General features: G+C 54.7%; 1 protein-coding gene across 4 annotated transcripts in view; it reads left to right on the forward strand.

Annotated features, from left to right (window-relative positions):
- Window positions 1-16,532, forward strand: part of MNMIP1 (manchette microtubule inner protein 1) — a 28,129-nt gene extending 11,597 nt beyond the window's left edge. Inside the window, exons 3-19 of one of the 4 annotated variants that reach the window (XM_084816192.1) lie at window positions 321-381; window positions 1,214-1,338; window positions 2,298-2,388; window positions 2,689-2,777; window positions 3,521-3,590; window positions 4,235-4,341; window positions 4,709-4,837; window positions 7,583-7,672; window positions 8,092-8,128; window positions 8,596-8,664; window positions 10,251-10,365; window positions 11,239-11,303; window positions 11,505-11,620; window positions 12,841-12,900; window positions 13,274-13,425; window positions 15,216-15,279; window positions 15,425-16,532. In XM_084816192.1, coding sequence (XP_084672318.1) covers window positions 321-381; window positions 1,214-1,338; window positions 2,298-2,388; window positions 2,689-2,777; window positions 3,521-3,590; window positions 4,235-4,341; window positions 4,709-4,837; window positions 7,583-7,672; window positions 8,092-8,128; window positions 8,596-8,664; window positions 10,251-10,365; window positions 11,239-11,303; window positions 11,505-11,620; window positions 12,841-12,900; window positions 13,274-13,425; window positions 15,216-15,279; window positions 15,425-15,604 — 1,620 coding nt within the window. In that variant the 3' untranslated portion in view covers window positions 15,605-16,532. Of the gene's footprint in view, window positions 1-320; window positions 382-1,213; window positions 1,339-2,225; window positions 2,389-2,688; window positions 2,778-3,520; window positions 3,591-4,234; window positions 4,342-4,708; window positions 4,838-7,582; window positions 7,673-8,091; window positions 8,129-8,595; window positions 8,665-10,250; window positions 10,366-11,238; window positions 11,304-11,504; window positions 11,621-12,840; window positions 12,901-13,273; window positions 13,426-15,215; window positions 15,280-15,424 lie in introns of all 4 variants that reach the window. The other 3 variants (XM_084816193.1, XM_084816194.1, XM_084816195.1) reach the window with 3 other exon arrangements.
- The last annotated feature ends 1,145 nt before the right edge of the window (window positions 16,533-17,677 follow it).

Below are 17,677 nucleotides of genomic sequence, written 5' to 3' on the forward strand. Positions count from 1 at the left end.
CCCGGGAGCGGCTCCCGCGCCTGCTGCTCCCCCCCCGCAAGGCCCCCGCCGGTGGTCCTCGGAGGCTTTGGGAGCCGCGCAGGGGCCGCTTTTCGGGGTCCGGCGCGCGTAGCGGCGGCGCTCCCGCTTCTTCGTGTTCGAGGTGCGCGTCCGCGCGCGCCGCCTACCGGGCCGCAGCCCTGCGCGGCGGGCTCCTCCGGCGCTGTGCCTGCGCAGGGAGGGGGCGCCGCGAGGCCGGGCCCGCCCCCCTCCCGCGGCTCTCCTCGGCCCGGCCCGAGCAGCTCCGCGCTCTTGGTCACGCGCGCCCTGCTCTCCCCCAGGAAATCCCAGCGAGCCTCCGAGCGGACGGCGCCCAGCGGTACCCCCGATCGCTCCGCAGTGGTGAGTGGGGCGGGGGGCGGCCTTCAGCGTAAGGGCAACGGAGGAACAGCTGCCCTCGATGGAGCCACAGTAAGGAGCGCGACGCGCGCGCCCCTCCCGCCGACGCGCCGCGAGCGGGCGGGAGCACGCGGGCCACCGGCGAGGCGGGAGCGAGGGGGCGCCGGCGCGCTCGGCGCCGCTGGCCTTTCCTGCGCGGGAAGCGAATGGGGCCCCTTTCTGGATGGCGCCGCGCGTGCTCGGGGCGGAGGGAGGGCCGTCCCGCCGCGCCGGCTCCTGTCCACGCTGCGCTGCCGCCCAGCCCTGTTCGAAATCGGTTTAACCGGCGCCTCTCGTCCCCTTGGCACTGCGACGTGTGTGCGCAGAGGGGGCGCGCGCGGCCGCTTCAGCCTGCAAGACCGGCGTTCTCCTCGCGGAAGTGGTGTTCCTAGAGGCCCTGTGCTGGAACAGGATGCGGGGGCTAAATGGGCCTAAAACCGGGCGGGCGGAGGGGGAGCGGGCGCGGCGGCCCTGTCGACTCTCTTGGCTCCACTGGGTCGCACCCGAAGAATGCGAGCAAAGATGGCGAGAGGCCCACGGACAGTCGCCCACCTCCTTGGCCAGGATCGCTGGCCGGGGAACGCGCGCCACCCCCCCGCGAGCTGCCGCGCTCAGGCACGCGCTTCCTCCGAGCCCCGTTTAGGCCGCGGGGAGAGCCGTGCCCGGGCTGCGCGCTCGGGTGGCGGTGCCCCCTCCAGGCCGGCTGCGGCCCTGTGTTTGCGCGTGTCTCCCGTTGGGCGCGGAGCGCCTCCCCGCCCCCGCTGATGCGGCCCCTTCTGCCTTTGCCTTTCCGCAGCCCGGGCTGTGAAGAAGCCGCCCGCGGTGCAGCAGCGCTGGGGCCGGGCCACCTTCCCCTACGTCCCGGCCAAGGAAGATGAGCTGGAGCTGCGCCCTGGGGAGCTGGTGCAGATCTTGGAGGAGGTGAGGCGGGGCGAGGGCGGGCGGAAGGCTGAGACTCTGCCCCCCCCCCGCGTGTGGCAGCAGGAGCGGCGTGTGCGAGCGAGGAAGGCGCCTGCCTGCCGCCGGAGCTGTGTGGGCGGGGAGGGGGCGGGGAGGGCGGCCGCCCCGCCCCCCGCCCCGCCCGGGGCCCCAGCCGCAGAGAGGGCGGAGCAGTTCCTTCTCCGTGAGCTTCGCGTGGGGGTTGGCCGGGCGCGGGCGCGGGCGCGGCATCTCTTGCGCCTGGCTCTGGAGCGCCAGCCGAGTCTGGCCTTGCGCATCAGAGGCTTTAACGGAGCAGAGCGCAGCTTGCCGGTTCTGCAGTATATTTTGTTTTTAACGTGCTGTGAGCCCTCCCGAGCACTGTGAAGGCAGTGGAGGGGCAAGCAAAAACGCAAAATAACAAGCGTGTGCCTCTTATTTATATAGTTTGTGAGGACCCTGATAGAATCCTGAGAGTTATGGTTCAGTTGCTGTGTGTGTGTTGGGGCGGGGGTGCTGCGACTGTTCCCGACTGCCTGTCTCCCCTCACCCTTCCCTGAAGAGAACTGAAGCCAGGCTAAGCGTAGTGTAAACGGAGAAGGGTCTATTTCTAGGGCTTGCCGTGCACCCGGCTCAGACAATCTTTGAGGAAAAGGTTCTTCACTCACAAGCTGTGAAATGTGGGGAATGACCCCTTTGGCCACTCACTGGCCCTAGGAGGGGAGCATGCCTGTGTTACGGACTTTGCCAGGTGTGGATTGTTATGGACTGGGGGGGGGGGAGTTCTGTGTTGAGAGAGAGGCCTTTTAATCCGTCCTGTCTTCTAGCCATTTGTTTCTTCCTTTATTGCCATTGGACCGTTGCCGCTTTCTGTTCCGTGGGTGGGTCAGCGGGGCCTTGTGCAGAGAGGGGTCCTCCCTGAGTGCCAGCGGGCGTCTCCTCCTCCTCCTCCTCCTCCACAGATTGAGGATGGCTGGTGGCTGGGCAAGAAGAGCGGGCAACTTGGCGCCTTCCCCTCCAACTTTGTGCAAGAGCTGAGCAGCCGACCTCCAGGTGGGGAGTGCGGGTATAGGGGTGGCCAGGGGCAGGGGGGAGAGATCTGGTGCCTCTGCAGCTTGTGGGCTCTACTTGAGAGAAAGTGGGGGCAATGGGGCAGAGTGAGGGGGTAGAATTACATGACTGTGGGGTGCTCTTGAACTCCAGGGCTTCCATGCGATTCAGGATGGGGCACAGCATCACCATGGGGCTAAAGATCAGGAGTTTCTGGTTGAGACCTGTGTGAGCAGGGCAGGGGCGATGGCAGGTGCCCCAAACGCGCCAACGTGCCCCCTCTCCCCCAACTCTCACTTGCAGATATGACGTTTCCGGAGCCCAAAGGAGGAGCAGCGAAGCAACGGCCCAAAGTGACTGACGAGACCTTCCTTCTCAATGAGCCTGAGAAGGTGAGCGGAAGACGGCACAGCGGCCTTGGAGTTGGGGCTTGGAAACAACCAGCCTGCCGCTACGTTGGACGGTGCCCCCTGCATGGACTCCCGCATCGGTGCCTCTTTTCCCCTGACCTCAGTCCAGTCCTTGGGGTGCTTCCAGGCGAGACATTTCTCATGCCATCAGCCTGCCTCATTCATGGCCTTTTATGTGGGGAGGGGGGCAGGCAACATCTGCTTCAGCTTGTAACCTTATAGGAGGCTGGCCTACACAGATCCAGGCCACTAGTCCATCTGGCTCAGTAGTTGTGATTACACCGACTGGCAGCAACGGGCCTCCCGGGTCTTGGGCAGGGTGCTGTCTTCCCGGCCCTGCCTGGAGATGCTGCCAGGGACTGAGCCTGGGACTCTGACATGCAGTGCAGGGGCGTGACCACCGAGTTATGGCCCTTCCTGTGTTTTTCCACCACTTCCATCTTTTCTGTTAAGGAAAAAAGAGAATTGCTGCCCAAGGCTTTTTGATTGGTAGGGCTAGGAACAACGCCCCCCCCCCCCACCTGAGGCCGTGTACCCATCATGAAACAACTGCGCAAATGTGCCACCCCCTTCTGGAGAGAGGCCCGCTTCTGCTCACTTCACAGCAGCAGCTGAATGTTGTGCCGGGTGCTGTACGGAACATGCATTTGCGCCCACGTCCACCTCAGGGCTGTGCAAATGCCTCCTTGTCCCTTTCTTCCTCCACATCCCTGTTCCTGCTACAGCTGGAGAGTGCCGCAGAGAAGCCAGCTGCTCAGATCCAAGCGAGTCCAGTGGTCCAGGCCAGGCAAACCTGTGAGTGACGCCAGGAGGTCTTGGTGCACGGGGCTGGCTTTGCTCCGGGCGCTGCAGCCTTCCCAAGGCAATGGGGAGGGGGGGGGGCAAGGCTGTGACCCCTCCGCCCATCCCAGCAGCGCTGAAAAGGCCTGGCAGGGGAAGGGAAGTTGGGGGCAAGGCCAGCTTAGGGGAGGCCTAACAGAGGAAGCCCCACACTGGAGTCTGGACTGGGCGGTGTGAGTGGGTTGTAACATCTGGCTGAAGGCTGTTCATTCATAGGCCCTCTCTGGCATGGAAAGCGGGGCGGGGGGGCTAGCTGGCGGAGGCGTAATTCCAGCGGATTTCTTAAGAGCCTTCAGGGAGCTTCCAGACGAGGCTTTTATTGTGCTATCGCTCTGACTCGTTCACCGGATTTGATGGGGGTGTTCAAGCAGTGGCATCTTCCCCTTGCGACCCTCCCATTTTCTCCTGTGGCTGCTTCTGCCCTTTCCCCTCCTTTGGAGAATCCGTTAAGCAGAAAGTTGGGATAGCGGCATGAGGCTTTCTGACTGTCAGCACTAGCAGGAGCCCTCCAACCCGAAGCGCCCTCGGTCAGAAGCAAGCCAGAGATCGGGCTCCAGCCCTGCGCCCGCCCGTCTCATCTGCCCTGCGCTTCCCTGCAGCTACAGGCGACGCCTCCCAGTACTGCCGTGCTATGTTTGACTACGAACCGGAGCACGAAGATGAGCTGCTGCTCCGGAAGGGCGACCTGGTCCTCTTGTTGAGCAAGGTGGGGACCGTCCAGAGGGTTAGGGTTGCGGGGGGCCCTGTGGGGTGGGTGTCATGGCCGCTCTCAGGGAGCCCCTTCAGCTCAGAGCTGCAAGCACACTGCCTTGCTTCCGTTCGTGCAGTATAGGGTGGGCTGGACGGAGGAGCGCGGCATCCAGGCGGCAACCTCCCCCTGCCCTGTTCATGGGCGTGGGACAGGGCTTGGCACCTGGAGGCAGGATGCAGAGCTGGGCCCGTCCTTGGCCAGGCCTCTGCTCTGCTCACGAGGGCCCAGCAGAAGCTCTCCTGCCCTAGAGACTTGCTTCTGGAAGAGTGGAGGCTTACCTGATGCCAATTGCTGAGCTCCGTCCCCCGTTTTGCACTTGCAGGGTAGGATGCAGAGCAGTGAGCAATGGCCTCTTGAACTTCTTCACCCTACTTGTGGGGAGAGAAACTGGGGAGACTATTTCACCAGACTTCTCCAGGGGGAGGAGAAATTCTCCAACAGTTTCTCACGGGTAGGACTCACCACCGTCAGGTGTTTTAGCACAGCTGTTTACTTTTTTTTCCTGTAAAGGTTCTTGTCTTTTGGAGCTGCCACTGCAAGTGGCAACAGCAGCAACTGTGCTGGCAACCTGGCCCCCAATTTGCACTGTCCCCACTGCCCCATTCCAAGCATCATTCCAGGGTATTGGGTGCTTTGGGGAAGGCAGACACCACAAAACATTGGGAAAATATTTGGAGAAAAATCTGTAAAGTGGCTTTATTTCTAGGGTTTAAATGTGTGTGTGTGTGTGTGTGTGTATATATATATATATATATATATATATATATGGACTTTTCTCAGAAAAATGTCTTTACTGCAGATGCTTATAATACTCTTTCTTCCCTGAATGCCCTGTTGCAGGGTGGGGTGGGGTGGTAGTATTGTGTTGAGCTCTGAGTGGAGCTAGTGCTGTGTCAAAATTTCTCCTCTGATTTCCCAAGAGTTTTCTTCGCCCATTAAATAGTCTTCTGTTTTTCTGCCTTGTTCTCAGGGAATGCCACAATTTATTTTGAATTTGTTTTTGGTAGTGTTTTTGAGTTACCTCATCCCTGCGAAGTGGCTGAGGGTGTTGTGTGTGTTTTCTTTCTAACATTCCTCTCTACATGCCTGAAAAAGCCCCATGGGAGAGGAGTTCTACCATGACCTCTTCCCCTGGGCTTTAATTGAATTGCAGAAAGTTGGGGAGGCCGGAGAGATGATTGCACAATGAAAGACAGGACGCACACACATGCACACACACACTCGCTCACTCACTCAGGGCTGGGCCCCAGGATAAATAGTGCCCTGGGCAAGGAGTGCCTTTGGTGCCCCCGCCCCCCTGGTCAGCTTTGCAGGGCCATCCAGAGGATTTAGGGGGCCTGGTGCAGGTGCGACATCCATCAAGAATGACATTGCTCAAAACCTTGATCTCTCAGCCACTGTGCTACAGTTTGCACAAGCCAGAGCTCGAAAAGCCACATCCTGACCAGTGGCAGTGCACTATGCAACACGGCAGAACTATCACAGGTTTTACTTTTAATATTTTTTTGTTTTGTAGCAGTTCCTATTTTGGGGGGTAAGCATTCTTTATTTTATAATATGCATTATTTTTATCTTTAAAAATAATAAAGAAAAGTTATAAATAAAAACTGTATCCAGCTGACCTTACATCTTACAGTTTTATTTTATTATTTATATAGTGCTTATAGTGTTTACAGTATTTGAAGTGCTAAGTGCTTGGTAACGTTGCCTCAAAGCAAAGCTGTGTTCCACTGATTTTTACCTGGCACAATGGCATTGAAGTGGAAATTGAAAAGGAAACATACTTTAAAGCTAATTGAAGGAAGGTTGTTTTGTAGCTAGTACCCAAACGACCTGTAGAACCCTGAGAAAAGTTCACAGACACTTGCTTTCTGCCACCCTCACTCCCTGCAGACAGTACATTCAAAAACTGCAGCCGCTGAACTCAGCTTGGCTTGGTGCCCTGGGCAACCGCCCAGCTCACCCACCCCTAAGACTGGCCCTGTGCACACCTCTCTCAGCCTCCTCAGAAGTGAGGCAAACACAAGGACCCCAAACTCCATTCAGGAGGAATCATAGGGTAGTAGGGTTGGAAGGGGCCTGTAAGGCCATCGAGTCCAACCCTGTGTATGGGACTGCCTCCCGTACATAGCATTGCAGGGTCAGACACCTTCAGGAATGTATAGTGCAGGCTTCCTCAATCTGGTGCCATCCAGACTGTTGGACTACAACTCCCAGCATCCTCCAGGCAGCGAACTGGGGTGGGGGGCGGCAACAAGGATGATAATAACAACGACAACATTGCTGTGGTCTCTGCTGTAGGTGGTGGGGATGAGATATTGGGGTGCTTCTGGCAACTCTAGATGCAAATAGGTGCATTATTGATCCTGGAGGGGGCTGTTGGAATACGGCAGGTGGTGGGGTCGGTTTGATCATAGGCAAGATGGGATGCTGTGGTGTGTGGCAGGGTGGCAGCGGTGGGAAAATGCAGGCTAGAGAAGCCTCCCGGGTAGGGTGTGGCAGCTTTGGGCTGGAGGATTTCTCAGAAATGTTCTTCTCCTTTGAATTTCATTTTGAAAGCAATTTCCGTTCTATCAAATTGAATGAGAATGGTAAAAAAAAAAAAAAATGTGGAAGAATTTTTTGGCACAGGACTAGACTGTGCAAAGAAGACCGCACAGAGCTCTTTGCAGCTGGCTGGAGGGAGGGTGAATGGCTGAGCAAAATATTGGTGAATTTGGGGGAGCAGTTCTGGGCCTGGCCCACGGTAGGCAACTTCTGTAGGATTAAACTATCTTGTACTTTTTCAGTGCGGGGGGGGGGGGGACGGGACGCCTGCAGCTCGCAATGAGCAATTTCTTCCTTGCACTAAAAAGGTGAACCTTTTGTTCACTGGTCAAAGGACAGGGGCCGTCACCATTTTTCTTGAGTTAGAACAACTCCTGATACTTTGGCTGAGAGGAGGGAGGAATGGAATACTTCGGGGGCAAGCCTGGATCGGCTGGGTGATCATCAGTCGGGAGGAGGCACTTTTCTGTTTGTGCCCACCTGTGTACAGGAAGGAGAACTTTTGGGTTATGGTCGAGGTCTCCTGACTGTGAATATACTTCAGCAACAGGGCTCCGGCTCCTTGAATCAGACCTTGTGCGCTAGAGAACTGACACCCCCCCCCCCCCGACTGGGCCAGAGCTGACCTTCCTCTCCGTTCTCTTTGCAGGAGACGGTGGACGTGGGCTGGTGGGACGGCGAGTGCCGTGGCAAGAGGGGCCTCTTTCCTGACAACTTCGTCATGCCTCTGAGCCATGTGGTGAGGGGGATGTCCTCAGCTTCCTTCAGGGCAATTCGGGGCTGCCTGCCTGCCTTCCTGTCCCCTGGCCTTCTGCTGTGCACTGCAGCGCTTTCCCACAAGCGGCGGCACCCTTGGGCCCCAGGCAGGTCTCCAGAGCATGGGTAGTTCTCAGCCTTGCAGTGGCCTTCCCTAAGCATTTGTCTGCACAGGCCAGTGGGTGCCACGGAGGGAGGACATTTCTGCACCCAAGGTCCCCTGGACTCCTTCTCTGGCTCCCCTGCCGCTGCTGCTGCTGCGCCCTCAGTTGCCTTCCCCCCTGCTTCTAAGTGTGTGCATGAGCGGAATCCGGCCCAGGCCGCCCTGAGGTGCTGAGGCTGCTGTTCTGGGTGACTCAGCAGCTCCTTCCTTCCCGTCATCCTGCTCTTGTGTCTCTGCAGATCAAAACCAAAGTGCCAGCGCGGAGCAAGGACTCTGGTGAGGAACAAGCACTCGGGGGGGGGGGGGGGCGGGAGCAAATGCCATCAGGTTCTCCTCTCTAAGCAGGATTGAGTGGCCCCAGTCCAGCTGGCCACTCTGGGGAAACTGAGGCATAGATGACACATGTATGCCCTAAACTGGCTTCTTTCTATTAATGCCCAAGTGCAAGCAGGATGGAACCCTCTGGGTTCATGTCTGTGTGCGCATGCATGTGTTTGGGATGAGGTTGCACATGGAGCTCCCCCCCCCCCGCCCGCCCAATCCTGCTTAGGAATGCAAAGAGGGGTGTTGTGTGGAAATGCTTTGGGATATGTCCGGTCCTTGAGTAGCATCCCAGTGCCCTTCTGATACTGGCTCTGCCATGGAAGCACCCTCCTCCTCCCCACGCGCAACACTTGTGTCTTCCCTCCCTCCCACCCTCCCTCCCTCCCACCCACATCTTCTCTTGTTCCTTTTTACAAAAGCCACCAAGCCAGGGAAGAAAGTCCTCCAAGGCAACAAGGGGGAAACGAGACATCCTGGAGACCACAAAGGTGAGAGGGCAGCTGACCGTTTGGGGTGGGGGGAGGTGCCTTTGTGCTGCTGTCATCGGGCTTAAACAGACCTTAAGCAACAACGGAGACAGAGGGCAGAAGTGCAAAGGTTTTGTGTCTTCCTCTTCCTGCTGTGGTTTTCAGCTTGTTTGCGTTCTCATATGAACAAACCTCTCTGCAAAATGGAATGGAGTCTATTATTCCCAGCCGTGACCCACTCGCTGCCCCTCTGCAGAAGGGCTGGCCTCAGGCAGGAGGGGTTCTCTGGATGCTGCCTAATTCTGGTTTTGCACATGGTGCTATCCTGCTGTGCCGTGGCGGGGGGGTGGGGGGCTTTGAGCCAGGCTGTTGATGAGGCCCAGTAGCTCCCAAGGGCCTGGAGCACAAGTTGCCCCCGCCTGGCCCTCCCAGGCTAGAGAGCCTCATCTGGTGAACAAGGTGCGCTGAAAGAGCTGCAGGCGAGAGTTGACTCTCACTACGGGACCAACGTTCCAGTGGCATCTGCATGCTTGCTTCCTTGTAACACATTTTTCAACAGGTTCAGAGGTACCTGAAGTCTCCTCCAATGGAAGCTTGCCTTTTCCTGTTGGCTGCAAGCCCGTTGTGTAAGCTACTGCAATGTCGTGGAGTGTCAAAACATTTCCAGAGGGCAGACATGTTAGCCTATGGCAGCAAAACCTGATATCAGCAAGTTCAATTCTATTGCAAGAAGCTTGAATCTGGAAGAAGGATTTTTACCACACTACATGTGTTAATTGGCTTACCTGTTGCCCCGATGTTTGTGTCACTGGCAGCAACTGTACTGTGAATGACCACTGTTCATACTGTGATTGTCACTGTCAGCACTTTCTGCATTTAGTTTAAGATCCTTCTCCCCACCCCACCATATGTACTATAAAAAACTTGACATTCTCCATAATACTCCATGCATCTGATGGAGTGGGCTATAGTCCACAAAAACTTATGCCAGAGTGAATGTGCTGGTCTTTAAGGCAGGGCTGAGCAACATGCAGCCCACCTTGGCCACTTTTGCAGCCTCCTGCCCCCACCACTGAACTTGCACTTGTGGTGGTGGAAGCAAAAAACAGGGCTATTTTACAAGGAGAGACAACGTCCGCGGGGAGAACGTGTCTTTGCATGCAGAATTGTGCTCTTGGAAGCATCCTGGAAGTGAGTGCTGGCACAGGGTTCTGGGGAGGGGCAATGCATCCCCTGACCCCCAGAGGTTGCCGGGCTCTGCCTTAAGGGTCCACAGGACTCGTTGGTCTTGTCTGAATGTGCTTCAGCTGACGGGCAAAGCATTAGCCATGGCCTGCTGAGGTTCTGTTTGGGACGTGGTGCAGGAATTGATCCTCCCTGTTCTGCTCCCAGAACAACTCTGCTGGTGCTGCACCCTTTGGCCAGCCTGCTTTTCAACCAGTTGGGCCTGCTGCTGTATTGACCTTTTCTCCCCCCACCCTTAACTGCATGCTAGCGGCCTCCCTCCGAGGGTTCTGTTGAGGATAAAGTAAGAAAAGGATTAAAAAATGCCATCCGTAGGGAGTCACAGGCCGTTCTTGTGCGTTCCCTTCATGCCTGTCTTGCAGGCTCAAAGGAGCAGAAGATGGATGCCCCCAAGCCGAATCCTCCTCCTGTCAAGAAGGCAGCTCCCCCTCCGCCTGTGCCAGCGAAGGCCAAGCCAGCCCACAGCCTCCCCCACAAGTAAGTTTTGATGGGGCCCGGGGGTGCACCTGTGTGTCTCCTTTCCTTCTATAAGTCAGGACTGGTTTTGGCCCAGTGTTTAGTCCAGAACCCATTTCAAGTAGTAGGGCTTGTTCTTGGAAGCAGTAAAGCAAGCGTGGGTTCCCTGGGGCCACCCGAGTGCCGACTGTTCAGCTGAGGTTAGGGGGAAAAGGCCTCCCGGTTAGAGGAGCGTGTGGCTCCCGGGCAGCCTTGAGCCTCTACATTTCTCTGTGTAGAAATGTAACTTCTTGGGCCCGAATCCGGGGGCGATGTGCCCTGTAGGGTGAGGGTCATAGTGCTGGCTGGCAGAAGGTCTAGGGCCCTGTGCATGTGACAGGGAGAGAGAGCTTTTAGGCCAGATTCAAAATGGTTCTTGGAGGTTGTTGGCTCAGCGGTGGAGCGCTGCTTTGCCTGCAGGAGGTCCCTGGTTCCAGCTGAAAGGATCAGTCGGGAGGGGATAGGAAAGCCCCCCACCCCCTGCGCCTCTTCTCAAGCCCTGAAGAGTCACTGCCAGTCAGAGCAGACAATACTGAGCTAGCTGGCTGGGAAAAGACAGCTCTGTGCATATGAATTCTGGTGCAGGCTTCATGGTTGCTGGAGGGAGTGGTGAGCCCATGTGGCTTTCTTCTCTGGGCTCAGGTTCTCGCCCGCCAAGTCTGTGCACCCCCCACCCCTCACTGTTGATAGCTTTGTCCTGCCTCATCTCTCCTTAACCAGGCTGGCCATTCATGTGCAAGTGGCCAGTTTGGAGCTGGGGTGAATCTACTGGACGTGCATTTTATTTCCATGGCTTTAGCAATATCCATTGAATGCCATTTTCATCTATCTCACTGCATGATGGTGATGTTCCAGGTCCACAAACATTCCAGCTTCCTGCATGGCAACCCGTGCTGGGAGAGGAAAATGCAAAGAGACAGGTAGGTGTCAGCCCTTTCAGTGCTTTTACCCCCAAAGTCCTCCCCCTTTGCAGGGCTCTTATTCTCTCCTTCTCAGCCAAAGACACAGCTGGGTTGGCCTGGGAGCCTTGAACCCCAACCCATGCAGCTCCTTCTTGGCCTGCACTGTCCCCTGGCCTGCACTGCATGGGTGTCCTTCCTTATGTCTGTGTCTCTCTACAGAAGCCGATACTTTTAATGCTGTCCCTATTCCCAGTGCCAAACTGAGCCACCCAACAGCCAACCGCCCCAGAATGCCAGGGAAGAGGCCACCCAGCCAGCTGCTGGCTGGCTCACCGGTGAGTTCCCCTCGGCCAGCTTTTGCTGACGAAGGAGCAGAAGAGGTGGGAAGCTCTGGTATTCACGCAGAGCACACAGATGTGATCTTGTGCCTTGAAACAGCCCAAACGGCTGCAGTGTGGCAAAGCAGAACTGGGGCTGGGCTAACATTTCTCAGACAATTTTTCTGAAAACAGTTCTGAGACTTTTCTTTTCTCCTGACCTTAGAAAAAGGCTACTTTGTAGAATTTTCTCCAAATATTCTCCACCATTTTTGTGTGTGGTGGTGGCCATTTTCCTTCCCACTATACCCAGTGCTGCGTTCATCCTTTTTTTTTAACCACAGAAAGTCCTGACTTTTTTTTTGTGAGAAGAATGGAAGAGTAACACAATGTCCACAGGAGTAGATGGCCTTAACACTACTCTTCTTGGTTTGTTTGCTTTTAAGGGGGTGTGGTTTTAACAAGGGCAGTAACCTATTGGGCAGATGAACTCGCTAGAGCTCAGCACACATTTCAGTATAACCTTTGCAGTTGGTTCTATTTTTATTCATTTTTTAGATTGATCTTTTAAGTAGAGCTAAATACTATTCAATCTCTCTCTCTCTCTCTCTCTCTCTCTCTCTCTCTGTGTGTGTGTGTGTGTGTGTGTGTGTAAAAAATAATAGTGAAATTCCACTTAAATGAGAGTGTTACAGTGCTTCACCCCTGTGTTTATAATGAGATATATAAATAAAATGAAAAAGCCCTTTCCAGTCACTGTCATTTTGGCAGGTTGGTTAATGGGGGTGACCAGAAAGGTAATCTTTTAAAATGATTAAAAAAAAAATATAGCACTATACCTATATAATGCTGTAACATTTTCATTAAGTGGTATTTCATTATTTTAGTATTTTAAAAAATATAGTCAGAAAGGTATTTGAGTACTACTTAAAAAGACTGGTTTTTTAAAAAAATTGGTGATAAAAATGCCACCCCCTGTGAAAGGTCTACTGATAGCTGCCTGATCAGTCCCTGCCCACGTCAAAACCTCTCAGGCACTGGTGTGTATGGACCATCATGGAATGAGCACACAGAAAAGGCACCATATCCCCAGATAGCATGGGAGGCCCATTGCAATTCCGTTGGCAGTGGAAGAGTGCAGGAACTTCATGACTGGAAGTGCCTCCTTGTGAAGCTAAGATGCAGGAATGACTTGGCTGGTCCTGAGGGCACCAATTCTCTCTCATTGGCTCTTGCAGGATGAGAAAGAGTCGACCCATCACTTTAGCTCTACAGAGAAAGCAAAACACCCTGAGCTGGTGAGTTGTGTGTATGGTGAAGGAAGGGGGAGAACACTGTGTTGGGTGTGATCCAAGAGCTGTTTCTTCTGATGCACCTTCCCATCAAAAGGGTATCTACTTAACCATTGAAGTTTAGGGATCACAACTGTTAAAAAAAAAAAAAAGTACCAATGTTATAGACTTAAATTGGTTTGACATCCCCCCCCCCCTTATTTCCTGGGTACCATTATCATGATCTTCAAGACATGGTCCGGTATTAGTGAGTTCAAGTTCTCCAGGGCCTGTCTTTGTGGGGAGGGGAGCCTTGTCTCACAGACAAGTTCAATCAGCAGCTGCCCCAAATCGTCCTTGCCCAGGTTTCTCACTCTGTCATGGCTTCTGGGTTTGGTAGGTGGAGAAGCCGTCCATCCTCACCAGAGAGGACTCTCCCACCCTGGTTTGTGATGTGCCACAAATGGAAGAAGGTCTGGAATCTCTGGAGGACCTCAGGACAGAGCTCCGGTCACTGAGGACTGTCATGGATTTGATGCGTGCACAGCATCGGTGAGAGGAGCCAAGGGCAGGCCAGTTCCCCTTTTCCTCAAGGCAAAGGAGCCGATAATTCTGGAAAAGCATATCTTTGCCAAAACAGCGGCCAAGTGCAATGTTGCAATTCACATTTCTGTCCTGGTGGATTTGCTCACCTGCTCAGGACTACTCTGAAGTGAGCAGCCAGTTAACACCCACAGAGGCCTCTGGGAAAATAAAACAGCAGTCATCAGGAATGCTCAGGGGATTTCTACACCAGCCTAAATTCCTGCATTTAAAGCGGGGCTTTCTGCTTCCATTTTAAATGCAGGATCACAACTGACTCCCTTTGCACGCGCTTCCTTCTCTGTAGATGGCCGTTCCCATAGCATTATGTTGCTGTGAAGAGGCATTTACACACAGTCCAGGTTCAGCAATGCTTGCTCCTGGGTTCTTGCCCCTTTCCCTCCCCTTGCACATTACTGGTGGATGGGGACTGACACATGGACAGCCCCTGCCCCATCTCCCTGGGCCCGCCCTCCCTCTTCCATTCTGTTGGCCAGTCCCTGCTGCTCAGCCCCTCTGCTCCTCCTCCGCCCGCCCCCCCGCCACCACGCGCTGCTGCTCTGCCTTGAACAGGCAGGCTGAAAATGGTGAGGAGCCAAAATGGTGCAGGCATGGGAAGGCTGAACGCCCATCAGACCTTCGTCACCACCTTCGGCATCATGGCCACGCCCCCAACAACCACACTCTGCACTTCATTCAGGCCAGGGGAGAAATATGCGGGGAGGACATGGCGCTCCATTTGCGCATATCTGGAAAAATACCCCATGTCTTCTGTTTGAGGAAAACACAGGGTGGGTGGGAGGAAGTGGCGGAATAATGACTGGACAACGATGACGTCATGTAATGGACCCGCACAATTCAGTGCGTGAGCAACCATGAATGCGCAATAAACTTGAGGTGTAGAGATCCCCTCAGTCCTGCAACTTGGGAGCCAGGAGATGGAGCCGTGAATAGAACCAAAGTCAGTGACAGCCTCCTTGGGCAAAAAGCAAACTCCCTAACTCTGTCTTCTGAGGCTGCAGACAGGTTATCGGTTTTCAAGGCTGGAAGGAAATGACAGCCTGTGTCCCCAGCATGGGGAGAACGTTTCCTTCCCAGCCTTCAGGTTCCTAGATCCATGTGGCTCTTTTCTGTCTAGTACTGAGAGCTCAGTGTTGCACGAAAGAGCATGAGGCTGCCTGTTCCTTCTAGTCCTCGAGCTCCTGGTCAGGCACTAGAAAAAGAGGAACCTGTGTGGGGCACGTTCTCCCTTCAAGCCTTGAGTCTAGGAGCTCTAGCATTGCGAGGCAGGCGCTGCTTGGTGCACACAGGGGTGCTTCCTCCCCGTGTGTGTGTGTGTCCTGAAAGCAGGGCAGCCTTGTTCAGGTAAGGCAGTAAGCAACGTCACAGCATGTGATGCTGTGGGGGGCACCTGCCCCCCGTGTCCTTAGTGACAAAGCTGGTGGACAGCATAAGCCATGCTGCTTCTCTCAATCCGTGGTTAGCTCTCAAAAACTAGTCGGCCTCGAGGTACAGATGGCTGCAAATGCATGGAATTCTATGGAAAAGTGGGTGGATGATAAAACAATTGTGTATGAGGCACTTGAATGTTCCCAAGCATATAAACGTGAATTACGTGAAGCACGTTATATTACTCATAGTTATTTGCTGTGTTTCTGTGCATTTTCCAGTGATTTTCACCCATCTGTCTGGGGAGGGGCCTGCCATTGTCTTTTAAGTTTTGCATTTGCCAAAATTCATCTCCCTCCCTCCCCCTGCAGGAGAGACATGGAGGAGCTGAAGCTGGAGATGAGTCAGGAGCACACCAAGCGGGCAGCTCTGCAGGTAAAAGATGGCGGGGGGCCGGGAGTGACAAGAGCAGCACAGGAGACAAATAAATGCTCTTGTGCCCAGTTGGGATAAATGAAGATGCCATTTTGGGTCGTGCGTCTGCTGTCCTTGCCTTACTTTTATGTTCCCCTTTTTGCAGGCAGAAATTGAGTGGCTGAAGCGGACGGTGCCTACGGTGCCAGAGCCACTGGGCTATGCCTGTCCAATGCCCGCACCTGGCAGTGGAGCCGTGGAGGGGACCGGCCTTGGCGTCTCCTCAGCCACTCCGAACACTCACTCCACAGTCTCTGCCAAGGGCCGAAATGCTCTCTTTCCCTAGCAGTGTAGCTGAACCTGGGAGGGGGAGGGATCCTTCTTCCTACTTGTAGCATCTGAGATGGTCTGTCTTCTCTCCTGCCTCCCCCAGCCAGGCCCCAAATATTCTTGGAGACTCCAGTGCAAGCAGCAGCCCCACGCGGCTCTTGTGCTGGGGTGGTTCTGCTGGGCAGGTGGGGGGTGGGGGACCTCGCCCACAGGCATGGTCCAGCAAGAGCTGCAGGCCAGTGATCGCCGAGGCCCACACAACTTACTTTCTTCGCTGCAGTCTCCGAGTCCTGCCAGGTGTGGGCATCCCCCTCTGGGACCTGCTCCATACCTTGACTCGACTGTCCCCCAAGCCTCAGTGGTGGTCTTTCTCTCCTGAAGTTAGGCTGTAACCGGCCATGACTAACATGGCAGACTAGGCACACATCTTCATATTAAATTTGGCTTGGCTGTACTAGCTTATCTCTCCCCTCCCCCCAATGGAATAAGATATTCCTGTTGCCCAAGAGCTCCTCCAGAGAATCCCAAGAACAATTCTGGTTTCTTTGTCAGAGCCATGATAGCCAAACTACTTTCGTTATCTTTGTGGTGTGGACAGCTTCCTTCAGTCCCTCTGCAGAGGCAGCCCTTTTGCTTGCTGAGGTGTAGCCTCTGCCCTCTCCCTCCCTCTTAATCTGTCCCACTTGGGGGAGCACTGGGCAAAATGCTCATTGTTTAATTGTCTCTAGTGCTGGGGGAGCAGGGGGAGGAAGATACATGCCTTACCCATGGGCCGTTGCTTACCTGGAAGTTGCATCACTGGAAATACTCAACTCTGTGCATAATTTTGAAACCTTTTAACTTAAAATAAAATATTTTTATATGCAAATCAGGTGGTTCCTCCTTGGGGGGGGATGTGTTGTACAGAGGTTAGGTATCTGCACAGATAAAAATAAGAACGATCCACGTCTCCTGTGATTTTTCTCTTCCTGGGGGAGCTTCTGTCCTTCTCCTTTTCCTTTGTAGTGCCCCCCCCCCCCGGTAGTGGTGCTACAGCCTGTCCTCTGCTGGGGTGGGGCAGGCAAGGAGCACCTCGAAGATGGTTCTCGCATCATGCACAGCCCCTTTCCTGGGAAGGGATGCTGCTTCCAGCAGCAGAGGGCGCCCCCTTCCCCGTGCACATCCCGCTGCTCGGCACTCCCTTTCCTTTGGCTCGGTCTTGTCCCGATGGAGACCGGCCGCTGCCCTTAGTGTGTGTGCAGTTCAGCTTTACACTGAATTGTCATAAACTATCTGTTGCATTTCATGGTGACTTGATACCTGGACGTGAGGGTCTTGGAGGCCCCTTCCAACCCAGCTATTCCATGATTCTGTTTCCGTTTCTCCCTCTCTGCCTCCCTCTGCCACTTCGTGTGTTGGAGGAAGTGGGCGGCGCAAAAACTTCAGCCATGCTGAAGCCGCTAGTCTTTAAGGTGCCACAAGACACTTGGTAGCTTTTGATCAGTAATTTTACAAGCAACCCTGTGAGCACCGTGTCACTTGCCGGTGGAAACCTGGATCCTCATAGGGAGAAAATGGCAACCAGGAGCATCGGCCAGGCACCCGATGAGTGGAAATTCATCTAATTGTTGGGAAAGAGGAGAGAAATGACCATGGCTACTTTTTTAAAGAAGGGCGTGTGTAAGTGAGCGAGAGAGAGAATTACAAATTTGCTCTGAGGCTCCTGTCAAACCCTCAGTGCTGCAGGTTTGGCAGAGATAGGTGGAAAAGGAAGATCTAACCTCCAGGAAGGCATTTCTAGCCATTCACCAGGTTTATGGGCAGTAAGAAGAGGCTCTTTGAAGTTTTGGCTTCCCTTTGCCTTCAAAGTGGGTTTAACTGTACCCCAAACCACTACTGGTTTTCTGTTACCTTGCATGTCATGCCCCCCCCTCCAGAAAACTGCAGCTTGATGTGGGGCATTGGCTGCCAGAGGTGCCTTTGTCCCACTCACAGGCTACAGGATGGGGCTCCCTAGCCAGGGTGAGTGCGGGTTTAGCAGGGAACACACACGCAATGCAGGGGGAGGAAGAAATGTGGATGCTGCTTGGGCTCAGATGCCCTCAGGTGT

The sequence above is a fragment of the Heloderma suspectum genome, chromosome 10 (assembly GCF_057233095.1).
Source record: "Heloderma suspectum isolate Gila_16-S chromosome 10, 16-S_ref, whole genome shotgun sequence".
Taxonomy (NCBI): domain Eukaryota; kingdom Metazoa; phylum Chordata; class Lepidosauria; order Squamata; family Helodermatidae; genus Heloderma; species Heloderma suspectum.